At 34.6% G+C, this 16,544-nt stretch overlaps 1 protein-coding gene across 1 annotated transcript in view; it reads right to left on the reverse strand.

Annotated features, from left to right (window-relative positions):
* Positions 1 to 16,544, reverse strand: part of VWDE (von Willebrand factor D and EGF domains) — a 73,481-nt gene that overhangs the window by 52,758 nt on the left and 4,179 nt on the right. Inside the window, exons 2-3 of the mRNA XM_029957382.1 lie at positions 11,434 to 11,618; positions 8,281 to 8,512 (exon numbers count right to left, since the gene is read on the reverse strand). Of these exons, the coding sequence (XP_029813242.1) occupies positions 8,281 to 8,512; positions 11,434 to 11,618 (417 nt within the window). The remainder of the gene's footprint in view (positions 1 to 8,280; positions 8,513 to 11,433; positions 11,619 to 16,544) is intronic.

Genomic DNA, 16,544 nt, shown 5'->3' on the forward strand with positions numbered 1-16,544 from the left:
TGTAGATTGCTTTGGGTAGTAATGACATTTTCACAATGTTTATTCTTCCTATCCATGAGGACAGGGAATATTTTTCCATTTCTTGGTGTCTTCTTCAATCTCTTTCATAAGTTTTCTATAGTTTTCATCATATAGGTCTTTTACATCCTTGGTTAGGTTTATTCCTAAGTATTTGATGGTTTTTCGTGCAATCGTGAACGGGATCAGTTAGTCATGATTTTTAAACATCATTTCAACTTGTGTTTTACTTGCAAGTCAAACTAATGATTCACTGAGTTATGTTTTTATTTGCATTTTGATCAGAGTTCATTTTTTAAATTTGTATATTGATATACAATTTGTTCAAACTACTGTCCTTTTTCTAAAGAATTGACCATGTACAGTGTTGAAGATCAGTTAATTATATGTGTGTTGATTTATTTCTGGACTCTATTCTTTTCCACTGATGTATCTTGATGTAAACATAACACTTTATAGATTACTGTAACTTCAGAATAAGTCTGAAAGTTACTATAAATTGCCCAAATCTTTTCTTTATCAACATAGTAGTGTTTTGGGTACTGTAGGTATTTTGTATTTCCATATAAATTTTAGGAATTGTCAATCTCTACAAGAAAAATCTTGCTGAGGTATTGATTAAAACTGTTTTAGAGCTATACATTATTTTGAAAATTGATTTCTTAACATTGGATCTTTGTTTCATAAACATGGTTTATCTTTCCAGTATTTTAAAGTTTCCAATTTCTCTCAGGAAAGTTTTACTGCTTTCACTTTATAGCTGTTTTACATCTTTCTCCATATTTATTCCTAAGCATTTCATATGCTTGGTACTATAGATGGTATTTCTAGATAAAATTCCTGCTAAATATATATAAAGAATATATGAATATATGTTATATATATAAAGAAATATGAATGAGTTTTATATGTTGATTTTTTTTCAGTATTACTTCTTACTAGCTCTAGTAACTATTTTGCAGATTCCACTGGGTTTTCTAAATAGATGATCTTATCATCTGCATCTATATGCATGAGGGATATAGTTTTCTTGTAATGTCTGTCTGCTTTTAGTTTGAGTCATGTTGGCTCTACAGAAGTTTTTTGGTCCCCACTACTCATTTTTCTATCACAAATTTTTCTGAAGTTGTGTAAAATTGGTATTATTTCCTCCTTTATTATTTGGAAGCATTCCCAATCCATCTGGGCCAGGGTTCTTGTCTATTTTGTCCTGTTTTGTTTTCTCTGTGGGATGCATTTTAACCAGAAATACAACTTGTTTAACAAATTTAGGGTCACTGAAATTATCTTTTTTCTTTTGAGTGAGCTCTGGTATCTGTGTATTTCAAGAAATATGTCTACTTCATTTAAGTTGTTAAGTGTACTAGCAATTACTCATAATAATTCTTTATTCTTTAATTCTTAATACCTATTTTATTTTATCACCTCTCTTACTCCTAATATTGGAAATTTCTGTATTTCCTTTTTTTTTTTTTTTACTTATTTTTCATTTTGTGTATTATTCCATTGATTTTTACTCTGATCATTATTTCCATTCTGCTTACTTTGGTCTCATTGGTGCTACTTCTAGTTGCTTAACATATAAACTGAGGGGTTTTTAAAATTTATATTGGTGCACTTGTAAAGCATATGGGCTCTTCTATCATTTGTGGAATCTTCTCTAAATGCCATTTAGATCAAGTTGGTTGATAGAGTCTTTCCAGACTCCTCTATTTTTTTGGTTTTGTTTCTATACACTCAATTATTGACTGATGGGTGTTAATCTCCACCATGAACCATAAATTTGTCTATTTCTTCTTAAAAATCTATAAGTTTTGCTTCCTGTATTTTGAATTCTCTTATTAGGTACATAGGTATTTAGAACTGTTTTATCCTGTTGTTCAATTGATCCTTTTGTCCTTAGGAAATGACCATTATTCTTCTAGGTGATATTCTTTGCTCAATAATTTACTTTGTCTAGTATGTATAATGCCACCCTAGATTTCTTGTGATTTGTGGCACCTACGTCTATCTTTTTCTTTCCCCATATTCATAACTACATTTTCATAACTACATAAAATGGGCTTCTCTGGGCAACCTATATAGTTGGGTGCTATTTTTATTATCCAATCTGAAAATTTCTGACCTTCAATTGGGATATTTAGATGATATATATTTAATATAATTGTTGATATTCTATGATTGAAATCTATCATATTGCTGTTTCCTATTTGTTCTTTTGGCACTTTTCACCTGCTTCCGCATCTTTAAAAAATGTGTATTTTGTGCATCTTCTCTATTTTATTGGCTATTAGATACACACATATATTTTAGTGGGTGCTGAGGGTATATGTCCTCAATTTCTCAGAGTCTACTTCCAATTGATATAATGCCTCTTCATGTATAGCATAAAAATCTAACCAGCTTGCTAAGTGGAAATATGGAAAATGTGAAAAAACTTCCAATGAGTTCTTCTCAATAACATATATAAATCTTTTTGCTCGAATGGCATTGATTATAAGTATAATCTTGAATTTACATTTCTTTTCTTATTTGCCTTAGAGAAATTGTAAATATACTGTGTGAAAATTCTATGTAAGTTATAAAAAACAAAACAGTAATGACAATATATTATTAAAATGGAAATATTTTACTTTGAGTTTTGTTTTTATGATTTAAAAAACTTTTTTAATGTTATTTAGTTTTGAGAGAGAGAAAGACAGAGACAGACAGAAGTTTAGTGGGGAAAGGCATAGAGAGAGAGAGAGAGAGAGAGACAGAGAGAGAGACAGAAAGACAGAGAGAGAGAGAGAGACGGAATCTGAAGTAGGATCCAGGCTCTAAGCTTTCAGCACAGAGCCAAACATGAGGCTATGAAAACTCACAAACTGTGAGATGATGAACTGAGCCCAAGTTGGATGCTTAACCAACTGAGCCACCGAGGCACTTCTGTTTTGATGATTTTTAAGTTAAATATGCCTGATTTATTGTTGCCTACCCAATAGTCTATTAGTTGGTGATAGAAGTATATCCAAGTAAAAAAGTAGATATCACAGACTGCCTCTGAAGACAGAGGTAAGCCAAAGAATTCTTCTGAAGTAGTTGTGATACGACTTCTTCCAACGAAGCTCCTTAAAGGGAGGTAAGTTCCAGTTAGCACAAGCTTTCTTCTTATCCTTTAGGCTTTCCCTTTTATCCTGTCTAAAATGCACATAAAGGGCTAAGCTGGACCTTCATCTTGTCACTGTGAAGGAAAAGCCTAGAGACTCACAGAGACCACAGCCTGACATTGTAAATGGCCAAGTCACCATCAGCAGGGAACATCTGCTTCAGATTGATAAGCAAGAGAAAGAGACACTGAAATGTTTTGTGTGACTCATTTCTGTTTGCTATCCGAGAAGTCTAATTCAAGTCTAAAATAATGTTTCAAGATAAGCTTTTATTGGCACAACTAAGAGGATAATTCATGTGTATATCTGATTAATAACTTACATACAAAGAGTAAAAGATAACAATCTTCTCCAAGAAATTCTCTTTACTTAAAACCAGTAGGAGGACTTTAATATGAAGAATAAGAGAAATAATTTTGAATATTCAAGCTTGAGAAATTGAATAAGTGGAAATGACATTAATAGGAAATTTCTTTTAAGTTTTAAGAGCATGTCATAAAAATGCAAATTATATGTATTGAGTTTTTAATTTCAATCTAAATAATTTTTTGAAGTGATTACTTTTATGGTATTCTGTGATATAAAAGTTGTTCTCATTGTTAATAGTAACCAATATTTATTAAAATAATATAGGTATATTGTTGTTTTTTTCCCATTGAAACACCTACACAATTTTCCACAAATGCTTAGAAATATTATTTTAAATTTTGTAAAAATTAACTATTTTGATGACAAGAATAATGAAATATACTAAAAAGACATTTTTCAAATCTTTCATCTTGGCCACTCTAGATGTATCTCTCTGGATTCTCTCCTCAATGAACAACATTAGCTCTATTAGCTGAGCAGATGCTGTCCTTCTTTATTGAACATACTGCTTTCAGCCAGGTTCAGCTTGCCAGCAGCTGTGTAAGAAATGTGAAGATTTACTGGCTAAAGCTCTCATGATAATTCTCCTAAGACTTCTCAAAGCACAGAGAATAAAATGAAGAATTCCCTAACCAGCAGGCCCTGCTGCCTTTCCAACCCATGTCTTGGAACGCTCTCCCTCACTCTGCAATCCAACCTCTCTGTGCTGCTTTCACTCTTGGAGCAACAACACACTCATGGCCATAAAGCCTTTTATGGGTTTTTGTTGCTATCTGGGATGTTCTTCCCCACACTCTTTATCTGACTCAGGACTATTTGCCCTCAGACTCTCAATGTCAACACCCTGTTCTCAGAAGAAACTTTCTCAGGTGGCATCTCATTATAAATTTCATCCTCCCGCACCTCTGGTGTTCTCATTTGGAGCAACTTAAAAAAAAATTTTTTTTATTTTAGAGAAAGAGAATATGAGTGGGGGAGAGGGGCAGGAGGGAGAGAGAGAGAGGGGGGGGGAGAGAGAGAGAGAGAGAGAGAGAGAGAGAGAGAGAGAGAGAGAGAGAGAGAGGTCCCAAGCAGACTGCTCAGCACAGAGCTGTGGGTCTCTATCCTACGACCCTGGGATTATGACCTGAGTCAAGACCAAGAGTTGGACACTCAACTGAGACTCCCAGGCACCCTTACAGCAACTTCTAATCTTCTCATTCACACCATTTGTTGCAGTTTGTGGTTCCACGTATATTCTGTGCCATTGTTTTGCCACATCTGTTTTTTTTTTTTTTTTTTTTAATTTGGACAATCTAACAGCCTCAAGATGAAAATATTCATACATGTTACTAATACAATTGTCATTGTTTCCTGAATCAAGTGTTTGCCTAGTTTAAGACAACTAATCCACAATAATGTCTCCTAGCATTTTCAGTCTCCTACATATGGGGGAGCCCAGATAACATAGTAAAGGGAGGTTAATTTCCTCCCATAATTTGGTCACATATCAGCACTCTCCCTCCATCCCCAACCATTTTATTTTGAGCTCCTTGTATCTGAGGAGTTGGGTCACTAGTTCTAGTAAATACTTCTAATAAATATACATTTGTTTGTCCTACTTTGTTCCAGACATGAGGTCATATGACCCTGATATGAAGGGTACATTGTCTTCAAGGATTTCATAGTCACAGTTGAGTACAAAGAAAAAGAAACAAAAAAACTCATTACGTTCAATTATCTGTTTTGAGCTCCATGATGGTGTATTATGGGAACTACCCACAAGCACCCTATTCTCCAACGTCCTTAGTCAACAAGGCAGTGGTAGTCTTATGAATCTGATGTGCATTTTATATCTGCATATCTCATGTCCTCTCTTAGATAACAGACCAAAACAGAACTCTTCATTCCTCTCTCTCCCCAACCAATGTGTTACTTTCCTATTTCAATTGCTCAAACAAAAAACCTAGGCCTTGTCCTTGGTTCCTTTCTTTCCATCTTCTCCCACATCCAGTGCATGAGCTCTGCCTCCAAAAGACATCCCAACTCAATAACTTCTTTCCTTTGTCACTAGTCTAAACTGTTCCCTCCTTTTCAAAACTTTGAGCCACCACGGTCTTTCCACAGCCTCTTAGATGGAGTTTTAAAAATACAATCCGTAGACCACATTCACCTACTTTAAATGCTATAAGGCTTTATACTGCAGTTGTGACTGAATCTAAGTTCTTTCCATGGTCAAGATACCCTACAGATTCTTCCCCCTTTCTTCTTCTCTGATCTCATCTCTGAAGTCTCATCCATTCAGTCTTTCTGCCATGTTTTCCCCCTTCAGTTCACTGAACAGCCATCTTCATACCTATCTAAGGACACTGGCATTTGTTTTTCTTTCTACCTAGAATTTTTTCCCCATATGTTTTCATGTGTGGTTCATTCTCATTCAGAGTTCAGCTCAAGTTTCTCAACTGTTCAGAGAGACCTTCTTCAGGGACTCTGTGTAAGATAGCACTCTTGTGCCAATCACTATTATACTTACCCATATTTTCTAATTTATAACACATTCTGCTTCCAAAAGTAACTTTATTTTTTATTTTCAGTTTGTGATAAGCATTTTATTTAAAAGTAATTTTGAGTGCACATAAAATTGCAAAGATAATATGGATCTTTCTGGTAATAATACCCTTTCCATGAATATTGACATACTACAAAACCATGATACATTTGTTAAAACTAAAACTGATCTCAGGACTCTATTCTTTTTTTAAGTTTATTTTATTTACTTATTTTTTGATGGAGTGGGGAGAGAGAGGGAGAAAGAGAATCTTAAGCAGGTTCCATGCTGTCAGCCTGAGCCCAATGTGGGGCCTGAACTCACAAACCATGAGATCATGATCTAAGCTGAAATCAAGAGTCAGATGCTTAACCAACTGATCCACCCAGGCACCCCAGGTAGAACCATATTCTTAAGTAAACTGGACACTCTATTTGGATATTGCCAGTTTCCACTAACATTCTTTTCTGTTCTGGTATTCAATTCGGGATATCATCATATTGCAATATTCATCATGTTTCCCTAATCTTTTCCAATCTGTGACAGTTTTTTCACTCTTTCATCGCTTTCCATGATGTTGATATTTTTGAAGAGTATTTTTCAGGTATTTTGTATAATGTTTCCCACTTTGGATTTATGTGAATTTTCTCATGCATACACTGGACTTATGGATTTTAGGAATGAGTACCACAAAGGAGAAGTACATGTTATTGCATGTTATCAACAGGTAACTGATAATAACATACATTATCACTCATAATATTAACCTTGATCACTTGATTAACATAGTGTCTACTAGGTGTCTCCATGATAAAAATCAATATATTTTCCTTTATGTACACTATTATTTGGAAATAAGTTACTAAGTACTGCCCACAATCAAAATGAAAGGAATTAGGTTCCATCTTCTAGGTGGGATACTAGCTACAAATATTTGCAGTTCTTCTTTAAGGAAAGTTTGTCTCCTTTCTTCCAACAATTTATTTCTCTAATCATGTCTTGATATAGTATGAACTTGTAGATATTTATTTTATTCTTTGAGTCATATTCAGTTTATTTTATATGTTGTCTTGAGGCACTACACTAGAATGTGAGTTCCATGAGGGAAGATATCTCATTTGTCTTGTTCATTACCATAACCCTAAGGCCTAAAATAACTCCTGGCACAGGATAAACATTCAATCAATATTAATGAATAAAAGGTGAAATAATATAAAACATTTTCATGATATCTTTTTGTGGGGAGTAAGCTTAGAAATGCCCTGAGCTTGCATCAATGGATTAACATGGTATAAAGAAATAGAAAGCCACAGGATGAAAACATCCAAGATTATAAGATTAGGTACTCAAGGTCCAAGTGCCTTGCAACTTAGTAAAATAGCAGAAAGCTGCTTTCACAGGAAGGAAGGACCAAAATAGCTAAATAGGTAAACGGGCCTACAGACTTCAGCTGGGTAAAGTTGCCCAGAGCAGAGCTAGTTAGTAAAAGAAAGGTGCCTTGTTGACCCTGAAGTGGCATGCTTGGTCTATCTTATCCACTAGGCTAGCTAGGATATACAGACTCAGGCCTGCCTTAAACAACCATCTGCCCAGCACCAGGACTTTATTTCATATTGACCCAAATCTCTAACAACGCGTATCTTCAAAACCCCCTTCCCCTGACACCTCTGAGTTAAAGTTCATGGTTTCTTGTCTTTTTGTGCATGTTCCTCACTCTGGTAAGCCTGATCCTAATAAAAACAGAGTAAAGACCCTTACTTGGGGCTCTTGTCTCCTCCCGCACATAAGTCTCTCTCGCATTTCAATCCTCTGTCTGCTCTGTGGCTGGACAAGAGAGAACTCTAGATTCAGAGTCTATGACATCTTTTACTCACTATCCTCATCCTTTAATTAAAAATGGTGAAAAAGCATGAGGAAACCAAAGAAGTTTTAACAAACTCAATCATTATGTTCAAGGGGAGGAATGGCAAGAAATCTGCTTTGATATTTTCACAGCAGCAAATATTTTTGATGATCTTAAGGTCTTGGTAAAGAATCCTAAACAGATTTGGCCAACCTAAACCAGAAATTTAGCTTCATTCTAGCAATAGTGGCAGACCAAGACTCTTAGCTAGATTTATATTATCTCAACACAACCTGTCCAGACAATGGCCCAAACACATCAACACACACAGTTCTGTGACTAGCAGTTCATGGATATTACTTATGTTTTCTTACCTTCTGCACAATATCCCATACATCCTTGAGTGGGCTGTAGTAAGTATACAAAAAATTTCCCACAGTTTCTTACAGACACTGGGATTTGAAAAAGACAGCAGTCTTTTGTAGCATTAAACAAAAACTGCCATGTGGCACAAGCTGTCAGTTGCTTGATCCCTCCAGGTGAAGGCAGTGTCTCTGAATCTCTCAGGGACAGCCAAATGGGGGCCTGTGTTCCACAGTGATTCATCTTTTTCAACAGAGAAAACAAAAGTTGAAAATCCAAGTTATTTTCACATGTGATAAATCATCTTTGCATTATTCTAAATCACCATTAAAATATGAAATTATCACTAAAAATCTAATAACTTGTATCTGTACTATAAGAGTAACTTTATGGAATATTAAATTTAAAGTAGATTGCTCATAGTTAATATAATCTTATTCAATTTAAACTTATTCTGTTACTTTTATATTATGAACAACAGAAATTCAGTATGAGATAATGTACTGCCATAGCAATACATTCTAAGATAAGATAGGCAAAAAATCTCAATACACAGCAAAAAGATAAATTCACCTTGGAGATTTCTTCTAAAATTACTGGATATAGTACATGTAAGAAGTTAAAGCAGGGTTCAAAAGGCATCAAAAATCAGGGGAGAAGGAAAGGGTTGTTCAAAATTTGGTGATGAAACAACTGTTTGGAAATTTTGAAAAAAAATGAAGTTAAGGCCTCACTTGAAGCCAATTATCAAAATAATTTCAAGATGGAAAATAGAATTAAATAGAAAACTAACCCAGGAAAAATAAGAAGAAACTATATATGACTTGGGAAAGACCCAGACACTTGCTAAATGCATGACCTTGGGTAACGCACTCAACATCCTTTCCTTTTGTTCTAGGTGGATTGTGGAATGTACCTCACTGTACTATGGTGAGCTATAAACATAATTATATACACAACATAATTTCCAAATAGTAATGACTAAGTAATTGTTTGCCCGATTATAATGCTCAATATTATTATTTCCATTCTTAAAAGCAAAGGAAATCATAAAGGAATAGACTGATATTTGTGTTTGAATAGTAATTTTTAAAATGTAAGACAAATAAGAATTAAGGAAAAATTATTTGTTAATAGGATTATATTGTCACATTATTATACTTCTTATTTTATCTTAATGATATACTATTACCCCACTTAAAAACTAAGATCATAAGAGCACCTGGGTAATTCAGTAGGTTAAGGATTTGACTCTTGGTTTAATTTCAGTTAATGATCTTGCGGTTCATGAAATTGAGCCCTGTGTTGAGTTTCACACTGACAGGACTGAGCCTACTTGGGATTCTCTTCCTCTCTACTCCTCCTTCGTGGTCTCCTCTCTCTTTCTCTCTCTCTCTTAAATTAAATAAACATTATTAGAAAAGGTACTTTTATCTACTGCTACTTAAGTGCAAATTAGCATATTTTTAAAAAACGATGATATGTACCAAAAAGACAATTAACCTTCACTAATTTTACTTATAAAAATAATCTTACTAAATACACTGCAATATAACTGATTCATGTGCACATTTGCTAATTGCAGAGTTACTTACTGTAACAAAAGCCTGAATGTGGCAATGTTTTATTTTTTTTTTAATGTTTTTTATTTATTTTTGAGAGACAGAGAGAGACAGCATGAGCAGGGGAGGGTCAGAGAGAGAGGGAGACACAGAATCTGAAGCAGACTCCAGGCTCTGAGCTAGCTGCCAGCACAGAGCCCGATGCTGGGCTTGAACCCCCGAACCCACGAATCGTAAGATCATGACCTGAGCCAATGCCGGAAGCTGGACGCTTAACTGACTGAGCCACCCAGGCGTCCCTGTGGCAAAGTTTTAAATATGTGGTTTAAACTACATATGGGTATGGTTTAAGTAAAAATATGATAGCATCTTATGTTCAAAATTAATTTTAAAGAATTTTCTAACAGCATAGGAAAATGCTAAAACTTGAACAGTACCTGAAAAAAAAAAAAGCATGTTGTGCAACCGAACATGTAGCATGAATCTTAAAAAAACAATATGAAAAGAGGGAATGATAGCAAATGTTAATGGTGGTATGATTGTGTAGGGCAATGATAAATGAATGTTAGTATATTACACGTCTTTTATTTTCTAAGTTTTCTACAGTGCACGAGTTACTTTAAGCATCATAAATAGACACTTACATAGACATGTATTATCCTGTAGAGTTAAAAAAAAATCAATTCTCCAGTTAGAGGCTATGAAGCCTTGGCTCAAGTATGAAATGAAAGAGTAGGGGCAGAGAACATTTCCTCATTGGGGCACAGACCCACACTGGGGCACAGCTTACATTTATATTTGTGTGAATTTCTAGATCAACTACAGCTAGTTCAGCCAAAAAACCACAAATATTTAAGGATGTAGAGGATTTCGTGTAATTTCCTCTAATTTTACTTTTAAATTATTATTTTTTTAAGTTTATTGCAAACAAAATGCCACAAAATTGACAAGCAAAAAAAAAATAAGGAAAAAATAAGATACCACAATGTCACCATTTAAAATTAAATACTGTTAAAATTTGGATATCTTTACCGAGGTTTTTTTTTTTTTACATTACATGTTTAAAAGGGAAAATAATTCCTGCTTCTGCATAATTCACAAAACATAGGTAACAATAAGGGGAATGAACCTTCTATTTAAGACTGACAAGAAATGAAGCACTTAGAATACACAGTATTTTACTGTTTGCAGGTTACTTATGGTTCCGTAAGTGAGCCCTGGAGACTGGTGACCTGTGATCAAAACTTGGGTGTTTGACTGGCTAGTTGGGTAACTCTAGTAGGAGTCTTTTACCTAAGAGTCTATGTTTCCTGTGCTAAATGATGGAAATAATGACAACAGATTATATTGTAGACTTATTGTAAAAACTACGTAAGATATTGTAGGTAAAAACCCTTGGTGGACTGCATGAGCATAACATTAACCATTATTATTACTATTATCATGAGAACAGGAAACATGGAGATACCCCTTTGGGTTAACTCAGTCTTGATACAAGAACAAAATAGTATTTCAAAGTGAGAAATAAACTGGTTGTAACAAGATTCAACCCTTATGAAAACATATATAAGAAAAAGCACATGTAGTTCTTAGTTCAAATACCTCAACACACTTGGTTGGCATCTCAGCAGGTCTGTCAAAGATGAGAAACCGATACCATCCAGGGGACAGGGAATGGTCACATATCAGGTCTTGAAAGGGAGAATGCTGGAGATGCAATGAGTCAAAATGCACACTTCGGTAAGGGCTCTGGAGAAACTGGTGTCCCCCAGGAGAGCACTCCTGAGCTAGGAGGGAAAGACAGTGTCTCATGTATGTGTTTTCTTCATTAACATAGGTTAGTCCTCAATTAAAATTGATTCTTTCCCCCAAATTAAACAAAATAACCGACAACTGCACATAAGGATCATCTGGAAATGTCCGGGTCTCTTAGTAAGTCAAAGATGACTTGCACTTTCCATAAATGCAATAATCCAGTTAGCAAATTGTAGAATGTATTTTTGAGGTACTTAAGTTCAAGAATTTTATTTTCATTTAATTGGCAAGCAATATTGCTGATCACGGTTGACGTAGGTATTTTTTGTTCTTGCCATCTGAAGTCACAGTCCCTACAAGCCTTCTTTTGGGGATGGCCTTCAAGGTTTGAATGCCATTATTGACCCTGCATGACCTGCTTTCCTACCCAGTGGCTATATGCCCCTCAAGACCCATCTCTACCGAGTCCTGGAAGGCAACAAATTAAGCTTTTAATGCCAATCCAATCTTTACAAAATGTCCTCCTACTGAAGCTTCCTGCATTATTCAGTACAGGAAAGAATACATTTTTCAAGCTTTATTTTTTAAAGATGAATTTTTGAAATCCTTTCTTATTACCAAACACAGGAAGAGGAATGGGGTGCAAGGGTACAGTTTTGAAGGAGAAACAGAAAACACCCTGGAGAAAAAAAAGAATTCTGTAGTTTTTGGGAAGCCATCTTCTCAGCAGCACTTGGCCTGGGAGATACTTCTGTCAAACCCACAGAGGCAGAACATCACGCTCCTCTTCCCATCAAGAAGAGAAACAAAGGTAGTAAAAACAGTTACCCTAGAAATATAACTCTTGTTTGAGCTTCCTGTATTCTCAAATGATAAGGAGCACAGAAACTCTCCTTATTTGGATATCAGGGTTTCTTGTTGGCACAGTAGGTAGAAAATCTCCAAATATTAGCTATTCAGTACATTGAAGGAAAGCACTATAATAAAAATAGTATCTATGAAATTGAAACAGGAGAGAAAAATCCAATCATTACTAAAGTACCTCACGTGGGACAAATTTATCTAACTGAACAAAACTCTCAAACATACATACATAATTTAGGTTACAGAAGTGTTTTTCAATCAAAATCAATTTCTGAACTTAAATGAATAAGAGCATAAACTAGAAATAATAGTTTGTAAGTCGATATCATAAGTGTAGCTTATAACATTATTATAATTTTTTGCTCTTTATGTTTTGGTTTGTAGATATTGCAATTAAACTGTACAAAATGTAGTGTTCTTAAAAAAATTTTTAGAGTAAGAAAATTTAAGAATGAGCACAAAATTTCCTCTTCCTTTATCTCTTGCTCCACCAGTTTTAAATTTCCCAAGAAAAATGTAATCCAAAAAGCTCTATTGACTTTAATGATCACAATCTGTCAACACTGGATAAATATTTCATAAAATGTGTATGGATGGAACTCAGGGGATGTGCTATCATTTCATCTAATTTTGAAATAACTCTAAAATCCTATCAATACTACCTGGTTAGAAACATTGTACCTGGTTAGAAACTAAGACAATCTTTAAAAAGAGATTCCTAGTGAGGTTTGCATGAATTATTGAAATGTTTTCTCTGTTCTCTTTCCTGCATAGAATTTTATCTTGGGGGAAAAAGTCACTGAGTCCATCTTTATTCTTTTTTTTTTTTTTAATGTTTTATTTACTTTTGATACAGAGAGAGACAGCATGAGAGGGGGAGGGGCAGAGAGGGAAGGAGACACAGAACCAGAAGCAGGCTCCAGGCTCTGAGCTAGCTGTCAGCACAGAGCCTGACATGGGGCTCGAACCCACAAACGTGAGATCTGACCTGAGCTGAAGCCGGAGACTTAACTGACTGAGCCACCGAGGCGCCCCGAGTCCATCTTTATTCTGTGCAGTATTTTTTCTTTTTAAGTACTTCTGTAGCTCTCACATTTCCTATGATTTTACACTTTGAATAACTGTTTTCTAGTCCAAAGCTAAAGATGTAATAAATGTAGTAGCAATCACAGTGTAACATCAGAAATACTAAAGAACTATAAAATATTTACACAGAAATTGTTAAACATTTATTTATTTTTATTTAATATTTATTTTAGAGAAAAATTCTTAAATCATAGAGTTAATAATAACCCATATTTTTGTATTGCTCATTTCATTTTTTTCTAAAAAATCTACCTATCTTTTTAAAAATGTTCAAGATCTCTGTAGAAAATTTAAAAATTTTAATGGTAATGAGTAAGCCATACTCTTAAAAGTCTGATGACAGCCTGAACTTTAGAATACAGTACACAATTAGCTAAGTGATAATTATAAGGATAGTTTTGGCTCCCATTTGGAAATTTGGGGACTTGGCTCCTCAAATACTAATGCAAGCCCCTCTCATTCATGACATGAATGAAGTGCTAAGCTTTCTAGCAAACATCCAATATAAATTTTCCCTTGTAAAAAAAGTACACATAAAATATTCACTTAAATTGACATATCCACTTATGTGAATACCCACTGGATTCAAATAAGTGAGACAGCCAATAATAGAATCTGCAGGAACTGAAGTTCAAATTTTATTTGTAGATAAAAGGTAATATGTACTAGGTTGTTTTCTAGCTTTACACAATGACTAGGATTCTTTAAGATTCATAATTGGTAGACAAACATATATGTTAAGAAACCAGATAAATCACTGTATTTTTAAGAGATGAATAGGCTTTATGCCTGAAAACAGGGACTTCATAATATGTGAGTTTATAATTATAAAACATTTGGTATATTGCCCTATGGGAATTTCAAATATTTTTGAATATTTGAAAATTTTCTAGCTTCCCTAAAGCTTCTGATATTCAAAATAAAATTATGAGTTCTGCAACAACACAAACAGCTGAAAAGCAAGGTCAAATAGAGAATGTCTAGTTTGTTAAATCTCTTTACTTTGCCCTCTTTTGTATGTCAACAGGCAGACTGAATGCCTCGTTTTTTTTTTTAATTTTTTTTAATGTTTTATTTATTTTTGATAGAGAGAGAGAGACAGAGCATGAGAGCGGGAGTGGCAGAGAGAGAAGGAGACACAGAACCGGAAGCAGGCTCCAGGCTCTGAGCTAGGTGCCAGCACAGAGCCTGATGTGGGGCTCGAACCCACGAACGTGAGATCTGACCTGAGCTGAAGTCGGAGGCATAACCGACTGAGCCACCCAGGCGCCCCTGAATGCCTCTTGTAAAGAATACAAATAGATTAAAAGTAAAAGTATGGAAAACATCATGCAAACAGCAACCACAAGAAAACTAGATTGGCTATATAAATATCAGACAAAAATAAATCTTTAAAAATGTTACCAGAGATAAGGAGAGGCATTTTGTAATGATGAAAGGTTCAATCCATGGGGAAGATATTCAATTCTGAAACACACACACACACACACACCCACCCAATAAGAAAGGAAAATATATCAAATAAAACCTTACAGAAACAGAAGGGAAAAAATACATACCTAACAGTAGTAGTTAGGGACTTCAATATTCCACTTTCAGTATGAATACAAAAATACAGAAGATCAACAAAGAAATAGAGCTAGAGCAATACTATAAACCAACGTGACCCAAAAGACATTTTGACACACCTGTCAAAAGAAGCAAATAGTTCTTCTGAAGTGCATATGAAACACTGTCCAGGATAGACAATACACTAGACCACAAAATAAACCTCAACAAATTAAAAAATAAACAGAAGTCATGCAAAATATGTTCTCTTACCACAATGGAATGAAATTATAAATCAATAGCAAAAATAAATTTAATTAGCTTACAAATATGTGGATATTAAACAACCCAGATAATTGATGAGTCAAAAAGAAATTAAGAGGAAAATGAGAGAATACATTGAAAAACTAAAACAGATACAGTATACCAAAATTTATGAGAGGCTGTCAAAGTAGTATTTAGATGGAAATTTATAGACATATATCCTTAAGGTAGATAGGAATAAGATCTCAATGTAATAAACTGACCTTTCACCTTTAAACAATGGGAAAAGGAAGAGTATACTACATCTAAAGACAGTAGAGAAAAGGAAATGTTAAACATTAGAGAGGAAATTAATGAAATTGAGAGTAGAAAAACAATGGAGAAAATAAATGAAATCAAAAGCTGGTTCTTTGAAAAAATCAACACAATTGGCATAACTCTAACTAGACTGAGAACAAAAAGACTCAGCTACCAGAGTTGGAAATGAAATAGGAGACACCACTACAGATCTTATTAAGGAATATTGTTATAGACAGGCGTATGTCAATAAATTAGATAACTTAGATGAGACTGGAAAATTACTAAAATGACACAAACAACAAAACTGACTCAAGTAGAAATAAGCAATCCAAATAGATTTATATCATGTACAAATACTGAGTGAAAAAAATACAATACAACACATGCATAAAGAAACAATCAGATTCGGATGATACTGATGCTGCATTCTACCAAACATTTAAAGAATAATACCACTTCTTTACAAACACTTCCAAATAACATATAAGGATTGAACACTAGGGGCACCTGGGTGGCATCCAATTCTTGATTTTTGGTTCAGGTCATGATCCCAGGGCTGTGGGATCGAGCCTCGATTCCTGCTCCATGCTGAGTGTGGAGCCTGCTTAGGATTCTCTCTCTCTCTCTCTCTCTCTCTCTCTCTCTTTCTCTCTCTCTCTCTCTTTTTCTCTCTCTCTCTCCCTCTTTCTCTCCCTCCCTCCCTCTGCCCCTCTCCCCTGCTCACTCTCACTCTCTAAAATAAATAAAGTTAAAAAAATTAAAAGGATGTAACACTTCCAGACTCATTCTATGAGCCCAGTATTCCACCAAAACCAGAAAAAAGATATGCCAAGAAGATTGCAAACCAATGTGTCTTTTGAATATGGATGCAAATGTCCCCAGCAAAATATTAGCAA

Source organism: Suricata suricatta, chromosome 2 (genome assembly GCF_006229205.1).
Source record: "Suricata suricatta isolate VVHF042 chromosome 2, meerkat_22Aug2017_6uvM2_HiC, whole genome shotgun sequence".
NCBI classification, from domain to species: Eukaryota; Metazoa; Chordata; class Mammalia; order Carnivora; family Herpestidae; genus Suricata; species Suricata suricatta.